We start from the raw sequence: 27,164 nt of genomic DNA, 5'->3' as shown, positions 1-27,164 counted from the left end.
TTCAGAAGAGGAACGGTCTCAAGTTGCAGCAAGGGAAGTTTAGGTTAGATTTTAGGAAGAATTGTCTCACTAGGATAGTAGTAAAACACTGGAACAGGTTACCCAGAGAGGTTGTGGAATCTCCATCCTTGGAGGTTTTTAAAACCCGGCTAGACAAAGATTTGGATGGGACAGTCTAGTTGGAGATGGTCCTGCTTTGAGCAGGGGGTTGGGCTAGATGACCTCCAGAGGTCCCTTCCATCCCTGATTTTCTGTGGTTCTATGCATGTAGTCACTCTGCATCCAGATTTGGTGAGTGTGGATTTGGATCTGATGTGTGTAGGGTTGGATCCAGCACCCACAGATTTGCTCTGGAGCCAGATCTGGCATGTGTAGGATTAGACTTGATGTGCGAAAAGTTGCTCTGTAGCCATACCTGGGCATACGGGATTGGGCCCATGGACCAATCACATGCTACTCAACTGGGCTGAAGAGCTGGAAGGTTAGGTGCTACTTTCTTGTACAGTTAGCTCACCAAAGGAGGTATTAGTGGCTACAACTCATATTAACACCTATTGCAAGACACAGAGTCAGATGCAGAGGAGAGCATATCATTTGGTAGTGATGACAAGTATAAAACAGAATGGTAAAACCCAAAGCATTAAGAGAGTATGCTGGCAGTACCAGGCTTTTTTCAGAAGGTGAAGAAGGGCTTCTGAGTAATAATAAGATGCATTGATATTGTTGACTTGAATGTAGGAGCTGTTTGACCTGTGTCTCAAGCCATTCTAAGTGAAGCTAGGGGAACTGATGGTGCTGGAGGACCAGTTGGCACCACTGATTCCCGTTATCTGGGTTCTAAGGGGAGAGTGCCTGAACTTAGACTTTTCCTTTTAGGTCAGTGCTGGGAGAGATGCATAATCACAAAAGCTGGCAGTGAAAATGTGGTAACTGGCACTGTAGAAGAGCTTGATGAAAGAGCTAGAAGAGTTTCTAGGATTTGTGGCTTACCAAGATAGTACAAGCACTGGATGTGATTGTCCAAGACTGGCTTCATATTCTTCCTTTGCTCCCAAATTAAAATAAATAAAACAAAGCCCTTCCTTTAGTGGGGAGTACCATCAGTGGTTGAGAGGAACTAAGGAATAGAAAGCATGCAGAGCCCATTATCCCTTCAGCATGATTGGCAGGATTACAGTGTGTTCTGTAGATATGGCTAAGGAAAAATTTCTGTGGTCACAGGATCAGGAAAAATAACTTGAACCCAGGATTGCAAAGGCGACTTAATGCCAGTTTAGCTTCCTTCCATCTACTGCAAGTCTCCAAGTTCTTGTTCAAGAACTCCTGTATCTCAACTAATACTCTATACTTGTATGGAACCATTACTGGTATATTAAAACATGGCTGTAACAAATAGTTATTGTTCTCTGTATGGGCTCAGCTTAACAGTCTCATCAAAATCTTCTCGTTTGTTTTGAAGATGTTTGGATAAATAAGTAGAGTCAAAGCATCTCATTACTGTATTAGATCTTCTACACTTGCAATTCATGCAAAGCAATAAACTCCAGAGCAGTTTGAGCCAGAGTAAACTGCTCCAGGGCACAGCATCTACACATGCCCAGTACAGCAGCAATTTGAGCTGGGGCAGAGCAGGCCCTGGGCTGGCAGGGAGCATGAAGGGGTCAGCCCCAGGCTCCAGATGGTGGCATTGGGCAGCACAGGGGCTGGTTGAGGCATGAGGGTGCTGAAACTGCACAGCCGTGTGGCTAGGAAGCAGGCAGGAGTCTGTTTTCTGGCTGTTTGGGCTGACCGTGTGCAGTTTATACCCACGATCAGCATTTACATGTGCATTTTATTGCAGTTAATTACTCCACGGTAAGATAGTACTCACTGACAGTACTGTCTTATGGCATAGTTCATTAGTTTACTGCACCCTTGAATCAAAGAATCATAGAATCAAAGGACTGAAAGGGACCCCATAAAATCATCAAGTCTGGTCCCCTGCCATGGGCAGGAGGTTATTGGGTTCAAATGAGCCCAACGAGGTGTTTGTCCAGCCTCCTCTTGAACACCTCCAAGGATGGCGACTACACCACCTCTGCTGGAAGTGTGTTCCAGATTCTAGTCACCCTTACAGAAAAGAAGTTTTTCCTTTTGTCCAGCCTAAATTTTTCCTCAATTAGCTTGTGCTCATTGGTTCTCATCCTCCCAAGGGATGTCTTCCTGAAGAGTTGCTCCCCTAGATCTTGGTGTCCACCCCGACATACTTATAAGTGGCTATCAAGTCAGCTCTCAGTCTTCTATTAATCAGACTGAACAGACCCAGTTCCTGGAGTCTCTCCTCATAGAGTCTGTCCTCCAGGCCCCTAATCATATGGGTGGCCCTTCTCTGTACCCTCTCGATCTCATCCACATCCTTCCTGAAGTGCAGTGCCCAGAACTGGACACAGTGTGGATGCATGGAAGCATATGTAAATGGTGACATTTTATTGCACTGCTGATTAGTCTACTCCACAGTAAAGCGCACATATAGATGCACTCTACAGAGTAATAATTTTGTTCAGTTACCATTACTTCCATCCTGGTGTTTTCTAATAGCTTTAAATACTGATTTCACTAACATTCTTTTAAGATATTATTATAATGTAGGGATGAATTTCCAATAGCACCAGTTTGACATGGTTTTGTTTATTGTGACATGATTTTCCTATTAATTTACTCATAACTTTCTCAGGTGATCCAATGTTCTCACTTATTCCAGTATAATGGTCTTTAGTACAGGAAATTAAATACCAGTAGTTAAGTGCTTAGGATCAAAAGATTCTAATTCTTCCAATAACTGGGACAATTTAAAAAAAAATTAAAAATCATCCTACAAAATACTTTCTGAAAACATCAGTATGTGTTATTATTAATTTCTTTTGTGCTTTTTAATGGTATTCTCAAAATAAAAATCTAAGCAATTGATTAACAGTCTTCATTTCACCAGGGCTGTACGTTCATTACTTCTCAAACTTAGAACATGTCACTTTGACAAAATATAGTACTTTTCAGGGCTCCCTAACATAAAAGGAGGAACTGCTTGTAGTTTAGTGCCTTACCTGAAAATGAAGTATGCTACAACTCAGCAACAATTTAAACTTGTCTGTTTCTTAAATTCTTTATAATTTTAACTGTCTCATGTTTTCAGGTATTTTCTTATACAGCTGACAAAGAGATACGGACAGATGATTTATGCCTGGATGTTTCTAGACTCAATGGCCCTGTGATCATGCTGAAATGCCATCATATGAGAGGAAATCAACTCTGGGAGTATGATGCTGAGGTATATAATTCCATATTAAAAAGAATGGAATAATAAAGACCATTGTTACATATCCATTATTACATTGTAATGACATTTGGATTGTTTGAAGTAGAAGCAGGCTATTCTTAGCAAATTTTTTGTGTTATATTATAACCTATGAGTGATGATGTAGTCGCTTTCTTATGTACATATAATAACCTTATGTTGGCCTGTGAGATAAGGAATATTAAGTACTAAATGATGATGTCCAAAGCAGGGCTTTCACCAAGGTCTACCCACCTATTTTGGGCCAGATACTTGCCTCAATTTTTCTGTATTCAGTCAGTCTCTGGTGGTTTCCTCTCTTTCTCACTCTCTTTTCTATACTAAGACAGTCTTATCACTTAGGCCAGCTGTCTGAAGCCCACCATGACATCTTGATGGAACATTCCACACGCCGATGATCTCTCCTGCCACGACTTGTTGTTAAGGAAGAAAAGAAATGCCTGGGCATGTAGCTTTTGACTTTGTTGGTCTTGATGCCTGCCTCAGTGTAGTGAGGGCTCCACCAACCCCTACACCCTCGCCTGTACCACCAGGTGTTAATTCACAGCCCGTATAGTCAGCCTCAGAGCTGTCTAGACATTTCTTATGCCTCTGGGTCTGACAACTCAATAACCACATTGAGCCTGGTTATCCTCCACCAGGCTTGAAGTAACACAAGGAACTGACTTGTATTTCAACAGTTTTTTTCCTGGCCTATTGTCCGGAGAGTTTCATCTCACTATCCTGCTATATCTGGGAGGAATCCTCTCCCACTTCAAAGAAAAGAGAAAAGAAAACAAACTTTGACTTCTTCCTGCCCTTATAGTCCAGTCTTTATGGTACCTCTTCTCAGACCTGCTATTAGGATCTTTACAGTACCTCCTTCCCTGCTTGTCTCTTGGGACTGCCCTGTGGCAATTTCAGTTTCCCTGAGAATTGCTCCTTCATGGTATCTTCTCTGGCAGCTCAGGCACTACCTCTCTGAAAAACCTTCCTAACTGCTCCCTCTGTGCCTTCAGTCGTCTCTGCCACCTCTCTGGCTGAGTCAGCAACTTCCGGTTCCAGGTATCCCTCACTGGCCTGCTCCAGGTCTCTTTTTTCTTGGAGCTCAGGCTTTTTCCCCGTCCCCTCCGGGAACACCAGGAGAAGAAGGAACCCTAAATGGTTCCTTGCAGCCTCGGGGCTGGGGTGGCTGCTTGCAACTCTGGTGAGTTAGTCTTTGTCCTCAGTGGCTTTTCTCTTTCCTTACAGATGAACACAGCTGATTGAAATTATTTAGAGTTCATTTTTTTTTGTCCAAAACTTACAATTAATCAATCCCTTCCCCACTTCTGTTGTCCTGAAGGACTGCTCTGCTTTCTAAAAGTCTGGCCCACTTTAAGGTTAATTTATGATATTGTTATTTTAGTGCAAAATAAATTAAAATGCTTTAGTTCTCAATATAGAATATGTTGAGCATTTAATATTATTAACATGGTATATTTCAATCAGACATGAAATGGAGAAGGATTTTTTTTTTAAGATTTGTTTTTTAAATTTCAAATGTATTCTAATTCAAAAAATGCAAGCAACTTGTATCACTCCCAAACTGAGAAGGATCAGGAAATCTTCAGCAATGTTTTGCCTTTTCTTTTTCAATTGTGAAATTTCTTTAGTAATTTGAAATTTGAAAAATCATGACCAGCTATAATCACCAAGAAAACCTCTGTAGTACCCTACGTAAGTCTTGATCTGTACTGAAACAAATGGAACCCCACACTGGCTCAAGCATGTAGGCCACTGCCTCCCAGTGGGTAGGATTGATCCTTAAATTTCCTAAAGGTAAAGTTCCAGATCTTCTGAGAGGAAAGTTCTTAAAATATACTCTTGTATAAGAACCGATTATAAAGCTGCTGTCCTCTTATAAATAGGAATGTTTATATTTATTTAAGCAAGAGGTATAAATGCTGATAATTAGATTGCTGATAAAAGCAAGATAATTAGCTTTGATCCTTTAAGGATTTTCATGTGCCAAAGTGACAAGGGCCATGCGTAGACTAAACGAGAAGTGTGTGTGTACAACACTTTAAAGCAGGCTAAATGCTTTTGCACCGCTTTAATGGTGTCAGTTAGGGCTATGAGAAACAGCAGCGTTCCACTTTGACTTCTGTTTCGATGGAACAGAATTTTGTTTAGAGTTTCATTTTGTTTTGAAAGCACTGTTCCATTCCATTTCATCAAAACGGTTTTGCTGTTTCGACATTGTTTCGACTTTTCGCCCATAGGCTATAATGGGGAAGCACTCACCGATTGGTTATAATGGTGAAGCACGAAATGGCCAGTAACTTTGTCATTTCATGCCTGATTCTGATGAAACATGCAGGGATGGTAGCGGCTTCTGAGGGCATGAAGCCTGCCAAGTTTCAAGGAGATAGGTTCAGGAGTTTCTAGGAAACTGAACCTCAAGCTGCTGACAAACAGGAGCCAGGGAGCAGGAGCAGCATCCTGTGATCCAGCAGGCAGATCGGGGCCCTGCACTTCCAGAAGGAGTCTGGCAAAGCCCCCTGCAGCCCTCCCAGGGGTTCGGGTCAGCCCCCGATCTGCCTGCCAGATGACAGGAGGTTGCTCCTGCTGCTTGGGACCCAGCGCTGAGGAACTGAGCCCAGCTGGGGGAAGCACCTCCTACCACTGGGTTCAGTTCCCAGTGGTTCGCCGTGCTGGGAAACTCAGCCCAGCTGGGGGATGTACCTCCCTCAGCTGGGCTCTGTCCCCAGCACTGGGAAACTCAGCCCAGCTGGGGAAGGTGCCTCCCCGAGCTGGGCTCCATCCCGAGCACTGGGAAACTCAGCAGCCAGCGCTAGGGGAGCAGCTGCCAGGTGGTAGGAGGCAGGGGTTGCGCTTTGAGCGGCTCCGCAGCCCCATGTGGCTCAGCCTGGCGGGGAGCACAGCCCTGACTCTCCCCACCTCCTGCTGCTGGGCTGCGCTTCATGGACCTGGCAGAGCCGATTGGAGCAGATCCCAGCGTCGGAAGGTGGGCAGAGCCGGCTGCGCTCCAATTGGCTCCACTAGCCCCACAGAGCGCAGCCCAGCAGCAGGAAGTGGGGAGAGCCAGGGCTGCGCTCCGCACCGGACTGAGCCACATGGGACTGCGGAGCCTCTCAGAGTGCAAACCTGGCTCTCCCCTGCCTCCCACCCCTGGCTGCTGCTTTGAAACTCGAAACATTTTGAAACTTTCGAAACATTTCGACTGGCCTTGTTTCGTTTTGAGGCTGTTTCGAAGCCTTTAGTTTCATTTTGATTTCACTGTTTCGAGCTAGAAACGAGTCAAAACAGCATTGAAATGAAACAGCTGGTGAAGCTTCGCACAGCCCTAGTGTTGGTGCTTGCATGCTTCAGCGGTGTATTGCGCATTAATTCCAGCCATTGTAGGAAATTCGTCAGCGTAATGCGCCTTAAATGACTTGGGGTGCAGCAAACTAAAACTCCTTCGAGGCAGCCTGGAAGCAGCATGGGAAAGCAGACTCCACCCAAGAAAAGTGGCGAGCCTGATCTTCCCCTCCCAGCGCCTGCCTGCCTGCCTGAGCTGCACGGGGGGCTGGTGCTTCCTTTTCAAGCTGTGGTGCCACCCAGGACCGCCCAAGCCGGGTGCCTGTGGGCAGGTGCTGCCTGGGGAGTCCACTGCTGCCATGGAGGGAAGCACCAGCACTCCTCCACAGCCTGGGGACCACTCAACCCACCAGCAGCTCGCCCGCTCCTCCCCACTGCAGAGGCAAGTATGGTGTGTGCACAACACGGGGGTTTAATCAGCCCTAAATTGAAGCAGTGTTTTTTTAAAACCCACCACTTCAGTTTAGGGCCCCTGTTTTGTCTACACACGCCCAAGGATGTTGTCTGAGACGTAAGGTATGTTATCAGAATAAGCACCTTCATAGCATGTATAGATATAGCAGTTGCTTTTCTGACTATTTTCAGAACAGATTAAAAAGAGTAGCATGGGGTAACTCATGGCCCTTGTCCTAAATTCTCCAGGAAAACAGGTACAGAGGGAGTTACTGCTTCATTATTTTAATGTTCCACCCCCTTCAATCCCCTCCCGATTAAAACCTATATTAGATTTCTGTGGAGGGAACCAGATCCACTATCTTCAACTTGGCTTTTTTAAGCTGCTGCCCCCTAGCACACACTTTTTAAAAAGTTATATTTGGAGGGAAAATGGTAGTGAATAGGGATATATTAGATGTTTTTTTCTTCACTAAGAGGCTACTACAATCGGGAGAAAATATATAAGAACCAGAATCATGTTAGATTGACTGTTCAAAAGATTTGTGGGGCACTGATGCTGTTTCATCAAGTTAGCATTGTCGGGTCTGGCATTAGTGCAGTCTTTCACTGAGGAAGCATTTTGTATCATCATTGTTTAAAACAAAGCAGTACTATACCATGTCCACTATGTACATGGTTCTGTGTCTTAAAGTACAATGAGATGAAGTTAGCTATATTGGTCTGAAGTCAGGCAGAAGGTAGGGTAGATTTGTACTTTATAAACTAACTAAAACAAAGATGTATAGCATAAGCTTTCCTGAGTCTACACTTACTTCATCAGATGTTGGCTTGGGCTTGTGAAAGTTTATACTATATGTCTCTGATTTAGTTAGTCTGTAAGGTTAGGGACAGACATTACACATAAACCGGTTTAAGTGATCAGAAACTGGTTCAAACCTGTAACAGAACAGAAGTTCAGTGCACATAAATCAGTTTGAAAATGGCTGAAACTGGTTTGAGATAAACCTGGTTGACTGTAGTATCAGACTTCACTGATTTGGCTCAAACCAGTTTATGCAATGTCTGTCCCAGACCTAAGATACAATATTATACTCTGCCTTCTGCCTCAAAGTACAATGGCAATCAAAATGTTATTTTTTCTGGCTACAGAATTAGGGTGTTTTAGATTTATCTCAGGCATCATCAGAATGATAAAACTGTGATTAACTAATTGTTTTTTGAAAAAGGAATTCTCTATCCATGAATGAATCTGAGGGAAGGATGAGAAAAGCCTATGGGGAAAATTCAGCAGTAATATCCTGATGTTCACAGTGACCTATTTTATCACTTTATTTTCTTTTTTGTGTGCATAAGCAGTCAGACCTAGTTAATCCAAGTCATCTGGTGTATTGAAAAAATATTTTGCAGCCTGTGTGTATATTTTAACTGCTACCAGACTAAAACTCAAGTGAATTACTAACTGGAAACAAGTGGAATCTTAATGGCAATTTAAATTACCCAGAGCCAGAGACTAATAAACTAAAGCACATCAGTTGGCCCAGACTTCAGGTGCTGTACATTATGAAAGTGTATAAGGTCCAACACTGTTTAAGCTGAATTTTTTTGTATATAGCAGTGAGAATAAGCAGAAAATATGTGAAAGAAGAGTCTGAATTAAAGTAAACACTCCACTTGGCCTTCATATACCATTGGAGACTGAGAAATGAGGCTACAACCAATGGACTGGCATACATATAAAAACTAGGTCGTCTCACGTTCATGTGGAAGCAGAAAGAATTGTCCAAGTCTAGTAATAAGCATGTGTGCTTTCCCCTGGACTTACCTTTACTGTATTTCCATTCTCAGCATCTGACCTATTAGCATTTGCAACAATATAGAGGGGTGGTGCATAATCCCACAGGAGTCGGTCAGGGGAGAATTTCACCCACTGTGCAACTGTTCTTACTGATAATCCAATTTCCCTATTTTTAAATTATTTAAATGTTCAAATGTATTCTCCCTCCCCCCTCATTTGAAAATGGATTGTTTTCCCAGAAAAAAATATTTCCCCTCAACAAATACAAAGAAGCACTTTCACTGATAAATACTTTAGGGTACTCTCGTTCCCAAATATTTCAGCATGAAGTCACTTAAAATAAATTTCAGCAAAGTAATTTCAATTTGATCTCCCTCCTAAAATATGAAAAGGCAGTAGCTAATTTAACAGGTTACACAGTGATACATGTCTGCAAATCTAAGATCAGAATCTAAATCTGTTACGTAAAGTCCTAAAGGCATTGCTTTCAAGTCTCTTTGCTTTCCGTGTCCTTAACACACACACACACACACCATTGTCACAAATTTTCCATTGTTTGTTTTAAAACTAAATATATGTTCCCTTTTTATTATTGAAAAGGATTTAACATAAGACATCCTTAATGGAATATTTATAAGCAGCTTGTAAAAATAAGTTCAACCATTAGATGGAGCTAATAAAAAAGAAATATTCACAAGGCTTCACAGTCAGATGATGTACAGATGTATATAGGGCTAACTAAGTGCAGACATCCAAAAAGCCTGAGGGAGATTCAATCCAATCTAGGCAGGTTTCTCTAAACTGTGTCAAATGGATCGGGAGCGAATGCAATGCATATTTGCCCTTCGGTGGGGGGAAGGGAGCAAGCAGATGCCTGCCCTGGCTGCGACAAGGGAGCAGGAGTGCTCCTGCATTCTTCCCAGCATGCCAGAGATTGCTGAGGGCAGGCAAGTGAGGACCATCCCTGATTGGCTGTCAGGAACAAACCCCCAGGCTGCTGGGCGTGCTGTGGTGATGCCGTCTGGGACTCTGCTGGAAGCTTAGGGTTGAGTGCAGGGAAGGGTCTGCAGTGATGGCAGAGGGCTGGAGGCCTGTGCCGACAACCAACCAGGGGAGGCCCAGCCCTGTAGAAGGAAGGATCGGGCTCCAGTGGGGCCAGTCCTTCCTTCATGTCCTCACTGCCCAGTGCAAACCCCCTGGGCTGCCCAGTGTGTTTTGCCAGCTGCTGCTGAGCTCTGGGAAGACACACTGGCAGCCCAGGAGGCTGGGCCAGGCAGCAGGAACATGAGCGCTCCATGGAAGGAAGGTTTCCGACCACCTGAACCATAAGAAGTGTAATGCCTGCACCTGGCCACAATGTGTTTCTGTTTTACCTGCAAAACTAAATTAATTGAGCTGTGCTGCCCTTTTAATTTAGATAAATAGTTCATGCTGAAAAAATTATTCTATCCAAAGAACAAATGCAGCCTGTTGATCTTTTGTAATACTCTACATAGATAAGGAAAGATTCCAAGCAAGGAGCCAAAAAAGGAATTAAGTCAGCAGAAAAGTAGATTTAACAAGGGGGCCTTACCTCAGAACCCGGTTCATTGCCCCCAGTAAGAAGCAACAAATAAAAAAGGTTTTGGACCCAGCCCAGCTCATGCCCTAGAGCCTAAAAGACAAACCACTACCTAGAGCCAGACTGCTTGTGGTTTCTAGAAACCGCTTCTTGCTTAAATCACCCAGCTTGAAGGTGTAACAGAAGGCCTCCTTGAAAACATCCATATTTTTATAATTTTAGACTCCATCCGTAAAGATAAAATACACAAATTCGCAATCTTCTGTCTACCTTATGCAAGTGGGTTCTGGTACAATTTCTTTTAAATACCCTTTCCTTACCCCAGCTGGGGAGGGTTATCCCCACCCCCCGCCTCCAATTTCTATTGTATATACCATGTTCCTAGGAATGTTATATTATTAATCAATAATGCCTGGTTCTGTTTCTTTGCAGAAATAAAGTAATAATAATAATGTTCCAGGTTACTAAAACCAAAATAAATGATAAGTTAGATGTAAAAACCTCAGAAACATCTCTATGTCCTCCTGTTTTGTGTATCTAGCTCCAGAAGATTTTTTTCCAGCCCAGTATATTCATGTGAATTCTTGTATAGTTAGAGATAACTTAAGACCATATTTTGGTAAACTGTTTTCCAACAAGAACCACAGAGCTGTGATCCTGAGCCTAAGGCCTGAGTAATCATTTGTTTCATGAATACTGTTCTCTCTGTGTGTGCACATGTGTGTGCCCACCTGCATATACATATATATTATGTGTTTATAAAAACAAGGTAGGTACTTTACTGTTTGGGGAAATTGTAGTCATATGAGAAGAAAACTAGACTTGCTGCATGCTTGTGTCTCTAAATCAAGAAAAAAAATGAAACGGGGATCCAAACTAGGAAGAAATATCTTGGCTATACAATTCCTAAATCCCAGCATCAGAATATTAGCCAGAATACTGCCATGTATGCAGAGCGTTATTGTCTTTGGTGTTCTTAAAGACAAAGGTATGGCACTGTTTAAAGGGCATTATTTTTGGAGAACAGCCTTAAGAAATTAAATACAAAGTGAAGCTTTCTTTTCTCTTCAGGTAAGCATTATATAGCAGGCATCAGTTTTTGGATGGTCATATCCTATAAATGATTAGGAAATGAAAAGTTTCTAGCTCAAGAGTTTTGAGACTGAAAAGGGTAGTGATCTTCAACTTGGAAAAAAGGTGACTAACGGGATATGGGAGAAGTTTACAAATCTATGAATGGATCTAAAAGAAAAAGTGAGCAAACTATTCAATATGTGTCATAATATAAGAACTAAGGGACACTGGACCCCTGAACTTAACCACTTTTTAGCAAAGAAAAGGAAATACTTTTTTATACAGTGCGTAAGTAACTTGTGAAAGTCACTTTTGAAACAGGATTCGAAAAAGAATTAGACGTTTTATGAAAGATAGGTCCATCAGGGGTCTACACAATAATCAGGCATTCAACCTAAGGCTCAAAGCTTTACTAGTACACAGTAGTAGACAACTAGTACAAATCATAGGGTAAGACAGGAAGGGGTCTGTTATGTTCTTCTGCCTACCACTGTTGGAGACAGGTTACAAGGCTAACGAACCTTTAACAATTTATGTGTTCTTGTAGGTGGACTGCTGTGAACTCTCTTGTTTGGCCCCAATCATAACTCTTAATTAACCCTTTTCCCTAGCACAGTTTCTGTATTTATTGTAAACTTATTTTCTTAATGAAAGTTATTTAACTGTGCTTCATTTTGGCTTTTTTCTGTGTTTTCTTTCTCTCTCTCTGGGTGCATACAAACACTATATGTACAGATGTTCATAGTGCTTAGTTTGGTCTAAAAATGGTATGCAGGAAGGAAATTTAAACTGTGTCCATTGAGATTCTAACTGTAGACCAAGAAGGGTTAGACTGGTTTTACAAATGCTTATACAGTTCCTAGTGATAGAAGTTACCCTTCCATCCCTCAGCCTCCCAGCATGAATGGCTTCCCACCTGCTCCCCCACAACCGCAGGCAGATCCATTTGGGCTGCACTCTACTATTCCAGCTCAGCATGGAGCAAACCACAGCTCCTCACTGTCTCCAGGCCAAGAAAGTCTAGCCCCTCTCCCCAGCACTGCCTTGTACTCCAGGCTGCAGGGAGAAGCAAAGGGCCAAGACAGCTGTATCTCAGACAGACCAGTAGTTTAGCTGTTTGTGATCCATTCTTTATTATCAGTTTTTGGGAAGAATACATCATACTCAGAATATTTGTCTCTAAAAGGATCTGCAACTCCTTAATGTTAATATGAAAGGTAATGGAAACATTTTAGAACATTATATATTTGAGCAATATTCCCATGCCAGAGGTTTTGTTCTGTCTTCACGAAGTAGGTCAGTAGTGCTCTGATGCTTTGAAATAATTGACCAACCTATACTTAGAGCCAAGTCTTCAAGCCACAGGGTTGTGCCTCAGCTTTTGGATGGTCATATCCTATAAATGATTAGAAAATGAAAAGTTCTTAGCTCAAGAGTTTTGAGTCATACAAAGAGAGACTGAAAAGTGTAGTGATTTTCATGCACACTTCATTGAGACATGCAAATTTCATTATGACCTCCTATAGTACAGAGCGCCATGCAACCAGTAATTCCACAGAACAGTTCAAAGGCCAGCAGCAATGTCTGAACATATTCATTTAGTGCTTTTGCCAAACTTCTTTGGACCTAAGGTTACAGACTTTCTGCTTTAGGATATAGCTGGATTTTATTAGTAGTGTTCCGCCTGCTTTCACTGTACGGCTATGTCATGGACTGTAGTCCAAATACGGCACAACTGTTCCTAGCCTTAATATTGGGCTGTCCAGTACTCTTTTCCAAGGAAGTGGCTGGGCTAGGGGAGAAAATCCTTCTCACTAGGGGACAGTGCAGAAGGTGAGTTGTTCTGAGGTTGCTACTGCATCCCTAGTATTGCAGTCTTCTTTGCTGTCCTGCAAGAGAGTTTCTTTTCATTCTTCTCCTCCCCCTGCCACTGTCCCCTGTCTGTACTGTAACACTGTCACTTCTTTAACAGGAATTCTAGGTTCTGTCTGCTCCAAAGAAGTGCTATTTTAAGGCATCCACCTTCTTAAATCACTTAGCAGCCTGATGTGGATTTGGAGGATAGTAAAAAAGAATAAACTTCATCATCTGAGGGTAACCTCCTGAAGACTGGTCTACTGACTGACTCCTGGAAGATCTATTTCTGATTCCTTGTACAGTGAATAGCTAGGACTGTTCAATTTAGAGACTCTCAAAGTCTGCAGGACAAAATGGTGCAGCTCCTTATGGTTATGGCACTTCAAAAATCTAGTAGTTCCACTCTAGTAGTTCCACTCTATACTGTATAGGAAAGAAAAGACAGTTTCAGTCCCTTTGCAGTCTCTGCAATAGCAGAAAGCAGCAGCCCCATAATATAGTAATATAGATAAAATAAAATTATTTGCTTGTAATTCTTTTTTTTGGAACCATGTGCAACAGCTTTTCTCAAAGCCAGTCCTTTCTTGTTCACTCCTTTTCATCTTTTCTGTTGAGCTGTGTGCATTTGTTGCTTCTGTTGCTTTTATTTCACCTGCTGTAGAAGTGAACTGAAATATAGGCCATTTTCAGTTAAGCCTGAATTAGAGTTTGGTGCATGGCTCTTGTAATTGAAGGGATTTAGGAGAGACTTTTGTGCTTTGGGCATTACAAGTTAGCGTGACGGGTAACCAGTTTATTCTATAACAAACACTGCTGTCGCAATACAGGACAGTTTCAGGTAATTTTCTTTTCTTGTGGTACTGCTGTTGTTAAATATCATTCCAAGTTATTGGTAATGGAAAACAACACTTCTTGAAACTGGCATTGTTAAATTCATAACTAATTTGGAGGGTTTTAATTAACACAGCTTCTCAGGAACTCTAGCTAAACATTTTAATAACATAACATAACTTTTGGTTATTCTTTCACTTACATTTTGTGCACAAATAAACTAGCAACAAAGTAAAAAGGAATGTTTGTGGCAAGTGGGCACCGTCCCTAGACTCTTGACATAATAGCTGCTTAATATGTGAGGGGCAGTTAGATGCGTGTCTGTCTACTCCTGATCCTACTGTAATTAACGTTGGTATATTGACTGATATAAATTACACTGCCATTTGTATATGTCTGTCCATGCGAGCTGTTAAATTTGTAAATTGTCTTTCCGTTAGCTACAGCTATGATTATTTTTTGAGCTAGCAACAATCAACATTTTTGAGAAATGACATGCAGATCTCCCATTTCTTAATGTTTCAAAATGAAACTTCACGGTATTTTAATTGGTTCAGTTAGTCAGCCACAACCTGTGCATGCTTTCTAATGCCAAGATCACATTTTGACAACAAGTTTAGATGAAAAATTGGAACGCGATAGCAATCACAAGCCACCACATGGTTTGGCACAATAGACAGCTTCTGGTTTCTGTAGGACAGACAGCATTAAATAGTGTGGGTGTTGGAGGTCAGAAGTGAGCTACATTGGTGAAAGATGTGGAAATGAGATGTCATACACGGCCCCGGCCTTCATTTCAGTAACAGCAGCCCTTCACTTCCATGAACACTAAATTCACTCCTGAACCTTTTAAAGTGCAATAAGTATCATGAACTTAAGGTTGGAAAGTGTTAGTGTCTAAAAGGATCAAAACAGAATTTCATGTAAAAGGGCTTGATCCAGAAAGGTGCTGAGCACATCTGAAGTTAGCACGATGTCTTGAAATCCTGTTTTAGTTCTTTCACAGGAATCAAATGCTTATTCAGTTTTGCCTTAGAAAGAAGTAAGACTTCAAGATCCAACAGAGTTGGAACTATGTTGCTCAACATCTATGGTAGTGATGAGCCATCAGTTATTAGGGCCATTTGCAATCCTTGAAGCTCTGAATTGTCACTACTAAAAGCAACCATGGTCAACAAAACATATACACTGGGTTATGAATTGATCCCTGATCTTTTCACTGCAGTTTTTAAACAGAATTGTTTGAATCAAACCATCACAGTGGCAAGGTAGTAATGGCCAGCACTTTGCTACCTGCCTCCAACTGAACTGTTGCATGTTCTTCTAAGTAGTTGTTATCATTTCTGTGCTGCAGCTGTTTAGCTTCTGTCTAACTGATCCTTTGTTGCAGAAAGGAGCTCTCACTGTCTTTTTCCCACCTGCCCCAATTCCAGAAGAATCATCCAAACGTTTAAATGTGGAACCCCAAAAATGAGTATACTGCCACTTGCAGTCATTCTGTTGCAACAGTAGCATTCTGTTTACACAGGTGAATGCACAAAGATCTTGGAAAGGCAAATGTGAAGTTTCAGGAGCAACAAGGTTCAAATTGACTATATTTCTATATGCTTTTAATTGCCATATTCATTTTCATACCACATGCCCCTAAATAAAACCCACGCCTTCTTTGGGGAAGGGAGAATGAAAGAAAAAAGATTTTTCTTTTTAACTATGGCATTCAGAATCCATTTCCTTGTGTAAAACGCCCCCTCCCAATTGTTTTCAATTGTTAATTTTCTGGGAAAAGGTGAGTGTGGTATGTAAATAAGGTGCATAAGACATAATACTTTAATACTCATGTTTAACAAAGATGCAATGAAAAAAGTATATATTTGTGTCATGGATGCAAATGTAATGTGTCTCCATTTCCTCGTTCCTACTTAGGTAAATTTCTAGGCTTTGTATTGCATTAGTATATGTTTTTAGAGGAGAGGGTGGTTAGATTTTCTCACATTTTAAGTGGGGGGAATTGGTGGGAGGAGTCAGATTATAGATTTCAGTCTTTGTCATCAGAGGTCATAAATTTCTTGTTAGCGGTGAATGCATGCCCAAAACAACCCTATGAAGTTCACACGTATTATCATACCAAAAATCACTTACTTTGTATGGTCAAAATATAATTCTGAAGTAGTCATTACTAGTGCTAGACTGACTACCATTCACTGAAGATCTGGTCTCATGGACCAAATTTTAAAGGCATTTAGGCCCCTAGCAAGATTCCAAAAAGTTCCTAATGGGCATGTTTGTATGAGACATTTACTGCGGAGCTGGCTAATTAGTTCCACAGTAAAGTCTCATCATCTACACATCTATTAGGCTGCAGTAAACTAATGGGTGTTGCTGTAGCATAGTACTTGTACACACAAGTACTGTCCTGTAGCAGTGTTATTTAATGTGCCACAATGCACATGTAGATGTTGATGAAGATGGCTGGGGCACGAGGGTTTTAGTGTGGGGCTGCCTGCTGCTAACCCTGCACTGGAGCACTCTTGTTCCCCAGCCAGCCCCTCTGCAACACACTGAGCCATGTTGGAGCAGCCCTGGGCTAACAGGCTGACCCACCAAGCTTTCTGCCAGCTGAGGCTGCTTTGACCTGGCTCAGCGTGCCAGCAGTCTCAGGCTTATGTGTAAACATGGCACCTGGGAGCAATAGACTCCAGTGCAACCTGCACTGGAGTTTATTCAGGCACATGAACTTTATGTGTAGATGCACCCAGTATCTTTTAAGAAAACTTACTAAGCTTTAGATACTAAAGCATCTGCCTCCAAGCATGAAATGGACCTTGCTAGTCTGCAAAGTATCTGCAATGGATTGATATATAACAGCACACCAGTGAAATAATGGAGTGGGTCCAACTTCAACATTATGCAGCATGTATTAGAGCCTTGCAAACTGCACTTAAATTGATTAACGCCAATAGATGTTGAAATTGTTGTAGTGTCATTAGGGTTTCAGAGACAAGATTTAAACTTGTCCAGATAGGCCCTCATCTTAAAGAGAAAGACAAATACATTTGAGTTGAAATCCCTTCTTCCTAAGCAAACTAAAGGTAAACATGACTGAGGAGCTATCTAATATTAGCAAGTTACCAGAGATTTTTCTTCTAAAAGACATCATCAGACAAACTGGACTTACAGATAGAAACAAGAGCAAAAACAACAACAAAGATTAGTGATCTAGTACAGGGGTAGCAATTGTCTCCAGCTGTGGGCCACAGTGATCTAAATCAGAGATGGGTAGGCACAAGAACCCAGCTGTCGCTGCCACTGCCACTTGTGCCTGCAGGCAGTATGGGTATCACCCCCACAGCCACCCAATGCCTCTCTCCACCCAATACCACCATATCCCCATGCCCACAGGCTGGATCCAGCAGTTCTGTGGGCCAGATGCAAACCTGTGGCCCTTTGTTCAGTAAAGGGAGAAAAGAAATGATTGATTGCAATCACCCACTATATGCCCCAGAAAATGTTTTGTTTGTCCAGAGCTGCTTACATGCCCTATCTTGAAATGCAATTTTTATTTTTATTATAAACTTTTTACAGTTAGGATGAAATCCTCAAAACTACAAAGAACACAGTTTGTCCTAGTTCTAGTTAGAAAGTGGACTTGGCAGTCTCTAGACTGGGCCTTAAGTTCCCCTCATTAGGAGAGAGAAGAGAGAGAGCAGACATGGGGTTGCACGAAATAAAGCTGTGCAAATAACCAGTTTGTTTTATTTTTAGTACTGAGGAATTGAAAACAATGTTTGGTTAAGCATGAAAACAATTTTTGGCAAACCTACAACAAAAAATGTTTCATTTTACGTTTGAACTTTTTTAGATTTTTTTTTATAGAATTGAAGTAAAATTGTGAAAAAGAATGCCATTTTGAATTTAAAATGGGATTGCTTTGTTTCAGATTTAGCAAACAACATGCTTTGATTTGCTTTAGGATTTATTTGTTTTATATTGTTTTCTTTTGACCTGATCAGTTCACGCAGTTTAACTTGCATTTCTGAAATGGTTCTGTCAGCCAGAATATCCTTTCTTGATTAAAAAAAAAGTTTTTGAACAAAAACATTCTCTTAGCTCTGCTAGACTTTGAGAATCTGAGTTTCATGTATGTACCTACCCATCAAAATGGGTATACAGGACCAGGCAATTTGTGGTCGCATCATGCTGGCTGCTGCTAGTTGTGACCAAGGATTCTATACATGCAACTGGGCACGCTACCTTTCATCCCCATTGCATGCTGTTTCCCAGAAGGCTATCCTTGCTTTAGCATCACCACTTTTGCTTGAGGCAAATTGAATTAGATCCTGCTTGAGGCAAATTGAATTAGATCATCCTTCTTATCAATACAGAACAAGAGCACAACCTGAATTCTTTTCTTTATAGGTAAAAAAATTCTTATATGCAAGAACTGATCATAGAGAGAGGGTCTAATTTTTTTTAAGCTGCATTCCAGATAAAAAGCTCCTGTTGCCATTGAAAACAACAAAAGCAGTTGTTGCAGCTCCCAGCTTGCAAATCACCTTACTGTGTTGTTCTACAAGGTTATGCTGTTCTGATCAACCTGCTTTGTTTCTAATATAGAATTACTTTTAAGGGGTTACAAAATAGCAGTTTCCAGCATTTGCTAGCTTCAGTGTTTCTACAGGATGCAATTCTATCTTGGCAGGAAATTTATTGGATTTGATTTTTGTTTAATGTGTCCTTTTTCTTCATTGATTTGTGATGCTTGACACCTCTGAAATCTGTCAATTAAATTACAAGAGCAACTTTACAAATCAGTTGCTATCCATAAGATGTGACAAAAATGGAATTTCTCAGATTTGCCTTAGGGTTCCTATAAAACTTTGGTTGAAATATGTTTTCTAATAAGTATCTGTTAGAATGGTTTTATGTAGATAGATACCTCTTTGCTTTACCTTGCTAGCTTTATAGCCAGTTCAAATTCTTCACCTTACATTGTAGGTGGCAGAATGAAGCCAAACCCTAAAACTTCACAGTCTGTGTCATTTATTTGGTCTCCAGTGCTGTAATATCTGAGCGGTTTACCATCTATAAGGGTATGTCTCCATGGTATAATGATGTGCAGAGCTATTCTGTGCTAGCTCTAGAACAAGAAGCAGTATAGCCTCATTAGTGTAATGTTGCATGTCAGGTAATAAGCTATTTGGCTACATTATTTTCCATTCCAAAGCTGTTGCATGTAGAGATAGCAGGCAGTATCTCTATGTGGCACTGTCCTGCACAATCTAGGCGTACCCTAAGACTATCTGGCACTCCTGGTTTGAATTATTATGTAATATTGATCCTGTAGCAGTACTTAGATCCATCAAGAACATATTAAAAATGTACAAAACGTCCCGTGCCTAGGCTTATGCAGCTGGCAAAAGCAATAGCATCTTTTGCTCATGTAACTGGCAAAAGCAATGAGCATGCAGACAACTCTGTTGTATGATACAGTGGTCTTCTACAACAGGTTACAACATATGGTGTTGTACACAAGGAAAACGAACATTGTAAATATTTTCCTGTTGTAAATCTGCTGTGTTTTAGAAAAATAATACCTATCTTAGTTTGCATATAGTGCACAAATCAAGACTTAAGCATTTGGTACATTACGTAATAGATTTTCATTATGTGATATTATTGGATAAATCTGCAAACACTGAAAGGTAAGGTAAGGGTTTTTACAACAACAACAACAAAAGAGTTGTTTTTCCTGACGCACTGTTTGGCTCCTATACTATTTCATATTTCTTTGCTCCTGCCAGTTTGCTGGTAAATGGGAATATAGCTTTGAGGTAAGTACTCTAATAGTTGCAATCCCTGTGATAAATTCTAGTCTAGCATCTCTTTTTTTCTCTCCTAATAGTGGTGTTGTTCAAAAGTGACCTTTACTTAGTACCTTTCAGTAGACCCGTGTTTCACAAAAACACATCTTAGCTTTTCAGTTATTGACTGTACAATATCTGTAGTATAAATGTTTTATGGAGAATACAAACATTTTTAGAGAGGATGATGATGCAGAGTTTCAACTTCCAAACCTGTTGTTAAAGGAACACATATAACTAACCTCTTGTACACTGGATCAAATTGTTCTTTTAAATGAGTACAAGGGATATAAATTGGAACCTTTTGTCAGAGGACAGAGTTTGGTCCTTTATCATGTATTCTTCATGGATTTTTTCAGATCTGCTTTATAATAATCAAATTCAATCATTATATCCTTTGGACTGTGAAATGAAACCTCATTTAGGTTTCGATCCTGAGCCGATTGATGTCAGTTGCAATGCTCTCGCTGAATTCAGTGGGGCACAAACAGGCACTTGTGGTTCAAAACTAGTTTATTTTCTCCAGTCCAGGACAAACAATTATGGGAAAGACATAAAAGTATATGTACATCAGATGTACATTAATTTGATCAACTAGCTTTTATCTAAATAGTCTCATAATCCTTTGCAGTTATGACTAACTTGTAGTACGATGATGTGTTGTTAACTTGCTTTTACCAGTCCATAATTGTCAATTTTACTGAGAAATCTTTTTTTAAACTTATGGAGCCAATAATTTCAAGTCAAAAGAGCCAGGCTGACCATTCCCACTGAGAACATCTTATATATCATCACTGCTCCTTTGAAGTCATAGCAGCTATGCTAATGTATACCAGCTAAAGATCTAACCCTAGATGACTGAGAGAAAGAAATATATCACTATACTTACTAAAATACTGCATAACTGCATCTGCAGTTATTTTGAATGTGGTAAAGTTATGCATCTAATATAGTATATGTATGTAGACATGCAATACATGGAGATTGTTATATCTTTTTAGTAACTGGTTTATGTAAGTGTTGTTCCTAGACTCGTAGGCAGATGAGAAAGTTGTGAACGTAAAGTAAATATATAATGAAACAAAAACAAAAATTGCTGTTCCTGCTGGTTACTCAAAGTGACATTACAAGGATATTTGTTCCTGAAATTGTTTTCAGGCTCTGTATGTATTTTATTTTTTACTTTACAGAAAAAATGTGATGTCTGCAATGAGCTATACGTAGAACTAAGTCATATTTTGATTTAAGTCTTATGTTATATTATAATTCAAGTTGGCTGTAATTTCTGTGAGTACTGTACTTTCAGTATTTAATTACTCTACTTTTTTAAGTCTAAAATTAATAAAAAGCCTGTTGGACATAATGACATCCCAGAGCTTACATAAACTCTGTACATTGCACTTCACCACCTACAAAACATTTGTATGGAATCGAAATAGATCTAACTAAAAACGCTTTACTATAGTTAAGTTATTGCTTATTGTAAACAACAAGTATGAGAAGCAGCTTTTTCAACTTCATACACACAATCTGTACACGTTTGCAGAATACCACTGTTCTGTAGATTTTACATTCATCTTACACGTACTCATAGGAGCTATTTACGTACAATATACTTTCAGTTTATTCTCTTGCAGAAACCTGGCTTCTATATTACCAGCAGAAACCTGTTATTCATCCACAGGACAGTCTAAATCTTGTTAGTTTAGGATCACAGGGATCCTAGGAACTGCCCCCCATTTTTCCTTTATGAGGTTTAATTCTACTTCAAATACGTTTTGAAATTAATATTTGCATCAATGTGAAAGTGTAACTTGGGCAAATTCACTTAGGTTTGCCTCATGATGGTAAAAAATATGAAGGAGGGAATCCACCTTCCCCAAAGATACTATGAATATGTAGGAAAGTAGCAGATCTAACCTTTCCCACACTGATGATAAGAGTTGGACAGAGGATAAGAAAAAACCTGAGTTGGTAGCCACAAAAAAGGAAAGTCAGGTGGATTATCCAGTTGCCTGACTGTATGTCCATAGTCCAGATTTGAAAAATATCAAACCTGGGATTGATTCAAATGGACTTGTTGTTCCTTCGTTTAGTAAGTCCCTGAAGTATGGACTTTTATGTAAGGTATATTTGTGATTTTTAAGACACTGGCATAGGAGTGCTCTTGTGAGACAGAAGGGACTGACTGGTACATTAATGATACATTCAGAGTCTTCATAAAGTTCTTTGCTGAGCACTATAGAAATGGTAGGTTACAAGAAAATGTCCTTTTTTAATGGGGTTTATCACGATACACTTCTGAAACATGAAAACCAAAAATAAATAGTATCAAATGATGACCCAGATAAAGGACGTAACCCTGAGTATCCTGCAAGTATTCACTGTTGTTGCAGTTTGGGAGAAGATAGACTTGAAGATATAATAGTATTTTGCAAATAAATTAGTATAAGTATGTGGGGTCACAAATTCTTATCTCATCATTTCCATTAGTTCATTAAAATAGATTACAATTATATTATTAAGTATCAGTATTTAAGATATTATTTCATAGAAGAAGAATGAACAGAGATCAGCATCACTGTGTTATGTACTAGATATATATGCAACAAAAAGGCCCAGTCCCTGTCCCAGTCTTAGCACCTGATGATACAACAGGTAGATAAAATAAACAAAACTGAGGGGAGAGGAGGAGACAACTACTACTGATGTAGTAAACAGCAGCTCACCACTTGTCTAGCCATTGTCAGATGTGCTGGTTTTTTGTTTGTACCTTATGATAATGGTTTGCTGTTCACTTGCACTGAGCTCTTGCTGCTGCATAGAGCTCCACATAGATAAGTCCCTGAGACCAAGGAAGTTCCTCCTGGTGCTCTGGCAAGATCCATGCCGAAATCTGTGGTTTTGCATATTCATATTTGAAGTTAAAAGTACCTGTATGTTGTAAGCTTTCTGGGTGTCATCTACCAATAGAACAGTGCTCACAGGCATGGTTACACTTGAGTGCACCAATTGGTGTTTTCCTGTTACAGATACGTGGTCGAACATTCCTATATGTGCGTGCTTGCTGTCTTTACTTTTGCTTTTACAATTTTTCTGTCATGCAGACCCACACATTTCTTCATTTAATCACCCGGTCGTGTCTAACAATAAGCAAAATAGACGATGGAACTCATGGCCCCACTGTGGAGACTTGTAATGGTAGCCCTGTCCAAATGTGGATGTTAAGAAACTACACCAGGCTGGAAGTTTTTAGGAATATTTTTTACAGCCCCACTGATTATTTCCTTTAGCAAATTATCAGAGGTTGGTATTATAAAAAGTCAATTAATATATAACAATTTTATTTGTTTTCCTGTTTAACACTGTCTTTCATTTCCTGCTGCTTAAATGCAGCTGAGTCCCTTTCTTATCTTAGTATTTCTTGTTGCTGTTGTTGTTATTGTTGTTTTAATTATTAATATTTGAAACCACTATACAAATATTATATGGTTTTAGGCCAGATCGTAGCTTATGGAAAGTACCATATTTACCCAAATCCAAGACAACTCCCAAAGAATTAGATTCTATATGTAGAAAATGCATAAATCTATACATTTGTTATAATTCTCTGTGTATGGAACCTAATCACTAGAGGGTCGTCTTCAATTCATACCCCTCAACAGTGGGGGAGGCAGTAGAGGCAGGTGGTGAGAGAAGCAAGCAGCCTGACCCGCACCCCTTTCTCCCCCTATACCTTTTCCCTGCCACCTGCCTCCTCACTTGCCCCTCCTGCTGCCTGCCCTCCCATGCCTGCTTACCTGGTACCCCCCATCTTCCCTGCCAAGGCCTCCCCACCCCCACCTGCTCGCCCTGCTGCCTCCTGCCCTGTTCCCCAACCATCTCCCCCCTTGCCTCTGAGGCCTTGGCCTCCTCCTACTGCTTACTTGGGCTCCTGCACACCGTGGCCCCTCTCCATCCCCAACCTGGATCAGTAGCAGCAGTGGCAGGTCTGGCCCAGCATCTGGGACCTGGCCAGAGCTTCCACCACTGCTACAGCTGTTAAATGTTAAATGGAGGTAAATCCTTGTAATCAAGTAAATATGCATTTACAAGAAAGTAAAGCTAAATATACTCAGAAACTCCTAGTTACCTTTTTGAAGTGTTTCTGTTACAAAAACTGTATCTACTTTTAATAGGCAATTTAAAGAACCATTTGTAATTGAATTAATCATAGCAAATCAAATCCTGTGCCAAGCACTTCTCTTACTTACTGAAATAACCCATTTGAAAGCAATGGGGCCGTGCTCAGTAATGTAAATAGGACTTGGGCCCTTATTTCTTTTCTTAACTTCTTCTCCCACAGGCATACCCCTATTTTCGTTCTGGCATGAGAGTATGGAGTCCTGGATGGCATCCTGATAACAATGAGGTCAATGGCAAATTTCCAACTCCAGGGGAAGATAGGATTTTACTTTATGGCACTACTCATGTTAAAAGTTAAATATATGCATTAGAGTTCATAGAGTAGGTTCTTTATTCTTACTGAGGAAAAAACTTTAATTAAAGTAAATAATATTTTGGTTAAATCTTGTTCCTAAGCCCTTTTTTTCTGGAAAAGAATATATTCGTGATTGTAAAATTAAAATGCTGTAGTGTACAATGTTTCTGAGTGAGGAAAATAATCTGAGATATATTTCATTGCAAAAAAAAATACTTTTTGCAACATAAATACTATGTGATACACAGGGAAGTAGCTTTTATCAGTCCTGTATTCTAATTTTTTTTCTAAATGATAATTCACCTTTCGTTGAAATAACATTTAATTGGTGCCATTTTAAATAAAATGAATCATTCATAACAATCAGTTCCTTTAAACAGCTTGATAACACTTCACTATTTTCCATCACTTTGATATTTATAATTACATAGCAAAATTGCTAGAATAAAGGATCTTTAACTTCTGTTTGATTATTTTTGTCACAACGCCTGCAAATTGTTTGCTCATCAGAATATTTATTTACATACACTTGGTGAGTATGGAGATACAGTGGATTGCTCTTATGCTTCTGAATGTTTATACAAATAAAGCTGCATCAGAATAATCACTCTTGTGCTGGACTTTAAAAGGAAATTCTAAATTGTTTTGTATTTATGTCCTATTAACCAGTAATTTATTGTTGTTCAAGAAGCTTTCCTTTGTAATAGCATAAACACTGATAGAAAAGAGACAATTGAAAAGCTCAATGATATGCTAACCTAACATAAAATGGCATACTGAATACAAGGGAACAGCTGATGAAGGCAGCAGTATCATTTTTAGGCATGTTTGCATTTCTTGTTTTATAGTATAGAATGATAGCAGTTTAAATGATCTTAAAAGCATATAAGTGAAGTATCATTAATGCTTTGAACAAGGTTATTTAATAGACAAGTTACTTCTGTTAACACTGCTAATTCTCTACTCTTGTAGACAGAGATACCTTATCTTGCAGTGCTGAATGAGTATCAAGTAGCCCTCAATGATTTAGTGTAATAGATGTATGCTTTTCTTTGCAAATTGCATAACAGTTTGTTTTAAACTGAGCAGCAGAACTCTGGGGAAAAATTACTTAAGGAATATTCCCAGTAGAAATTATGCACCATGGAAAATGTTGAAGTGTGACATATGTCAATCCAGTGTGAACTGTAATGTATTATCCCCAGCAGTAGTTTGGATAATGTAATTACAGCTATCACTCAAGTCTGTGGAGAAACAGCGTCTTAAAAAAAAAATTAAAAAAGAGTTAACTAACTGCATTGGCAAGGGCATGCTGAAATACAGGTCAGTTGTCATGGCAGTGCCGTTGTCAGTGTGTCACTTAGTTGTTCCTAAATGCCACCAAAGGATGATGTGGAATATACTAAAAATCACTGAGTTAAATGCCACTAGCTGTAACTTTATTATGGTAATTCATCAGTAAATCCATATTTTAGTATTATCTTTAAGACTAGTCCATAGTGTTCTTTATTCAGCATAATTATTATATGCATAAAAACAACTTAGTGTTTCTGGTTCAAAATATTGTATTCCCCAAACAGAAGTCTCTAATTATTTTGTTTTCCTTCTGAGGGAAATTACATATCTGTGTGTTCACTCGTTTTCTCCGTAATAAGGTTCATCTTCAGCAGTGATTTTTTCACCTAGTTCTCAGTCTTTTTTTTCCCTTTGTCTTCAATGCAAGCTGGATATAGATCTAAACATTATGCTGTATCAGCTCATCTGGACCTTAACAGGCTTGAACCTGTGTTGTGAGGTTTGTCGTTTGCTCATGTCTTTAGAATTAGGCTCAAATATCAATAGGGCCGACTCAGCCCTCCATATAGTTGAGGCCAGTAAACTGAGTAATGCACAAAGATTTTTTTAGATGACATTTCAGAACCAGGTCCTCTTGGCTTTGTGTGGATATTTAAGATTGCATTTTGCTTCTTGCATAACTCGGAGCTTGACAATGAAAATTATGTTCAAATTTCCCATCCCTTTACCTCAACACATATGCTGTTGCTAAGCAGCAGTTGGTCGGTACTCTGCTCTGTGAACCATTGATAATAAATGAAAGTGCTGTAGTTTGTAAAGTGCTGTGGGACCTTCAGGATAAAAGGCACTATAAAAATGTAAAATATTATCTGCCACTAGGTTTTTATTAAGCAGCTTTTTTTCTGAGATGCAGTAACATCTTAGAGATACACCAGATGCCATAGTAAGTGCTTTTCTACATTAGTTATTACAGAAGAACGCCCACATACACTACACATATTTCCAGGCTACAATATAGGCATGGCCTTGAACAATATTTAATCATCTAAAATATGATATAACAAGACATTTAAAGTCTGATGTGTGCTTTTCTGGTAAGATATGGTTGACTAGGGTCATTAGTTTCTCAGATGACTCTCCATGTTTCCAATTGTCCTATATTTGAAGTCCCAGTAATACTGATTTTATTTATGAAAAGAGGAATTTATGTACCAGGATGTGGACAAATCATGTACTGCTGGAAGCTGGAGTTACCCAGTCGTTAATGTGATTAGTTAGATTAAGAGCTAGCCAATAGGGGTGTTGGCCACTTAAAGGGACATTTAATTGAAGAGTTT

General features: G+C 39.8%; 1 protein-coding gene across 1 annotated transcript in view; it reads left to right on the top strand.

The window, feature by feature from the left end:
• GALNT13 (polypeptide N-acetylgalactosaminyltransferase 13) overlaps positions 1-27,164 on the top strand; it is a 259,112-nt gene that overhangs the window by 215,363 nt on the left and 16,585 nt on the right. Inside the window, exon 9 of the mRNA XM_019522794.1 lies at positions 3,170-3,304. Within this exon, the coding sequence (XP_019378339.1) occupies positions 3,170-3,304 (135 nt within the window). The remainder of the gene's footprint in view (positions 1-3,169; positions 3,305-27,164) is intronic.

The sequence above is a fragment of the Gavialis gangeticus genome, unplaced genomic scaffold (assembly GCF_001723915.1).
Source record: "Gavialis gangeticus isolate Ggan-Ray unplaced genomic scaffold, GavGan_comp1, whole genome shotgun sequence".
NCBI classification, from domain to species: domain Eukaryota; kingdom Metazoa; phylum Chordata; order Crocodylia; family Gavialidae; genus Gavialis; species Gavialis gangeticus.
The sequence above is the reverse complement of the archived record's forward strand: the minus strand, read 5'-3'. Positions and strand labels throughout refer to the sequence as shown.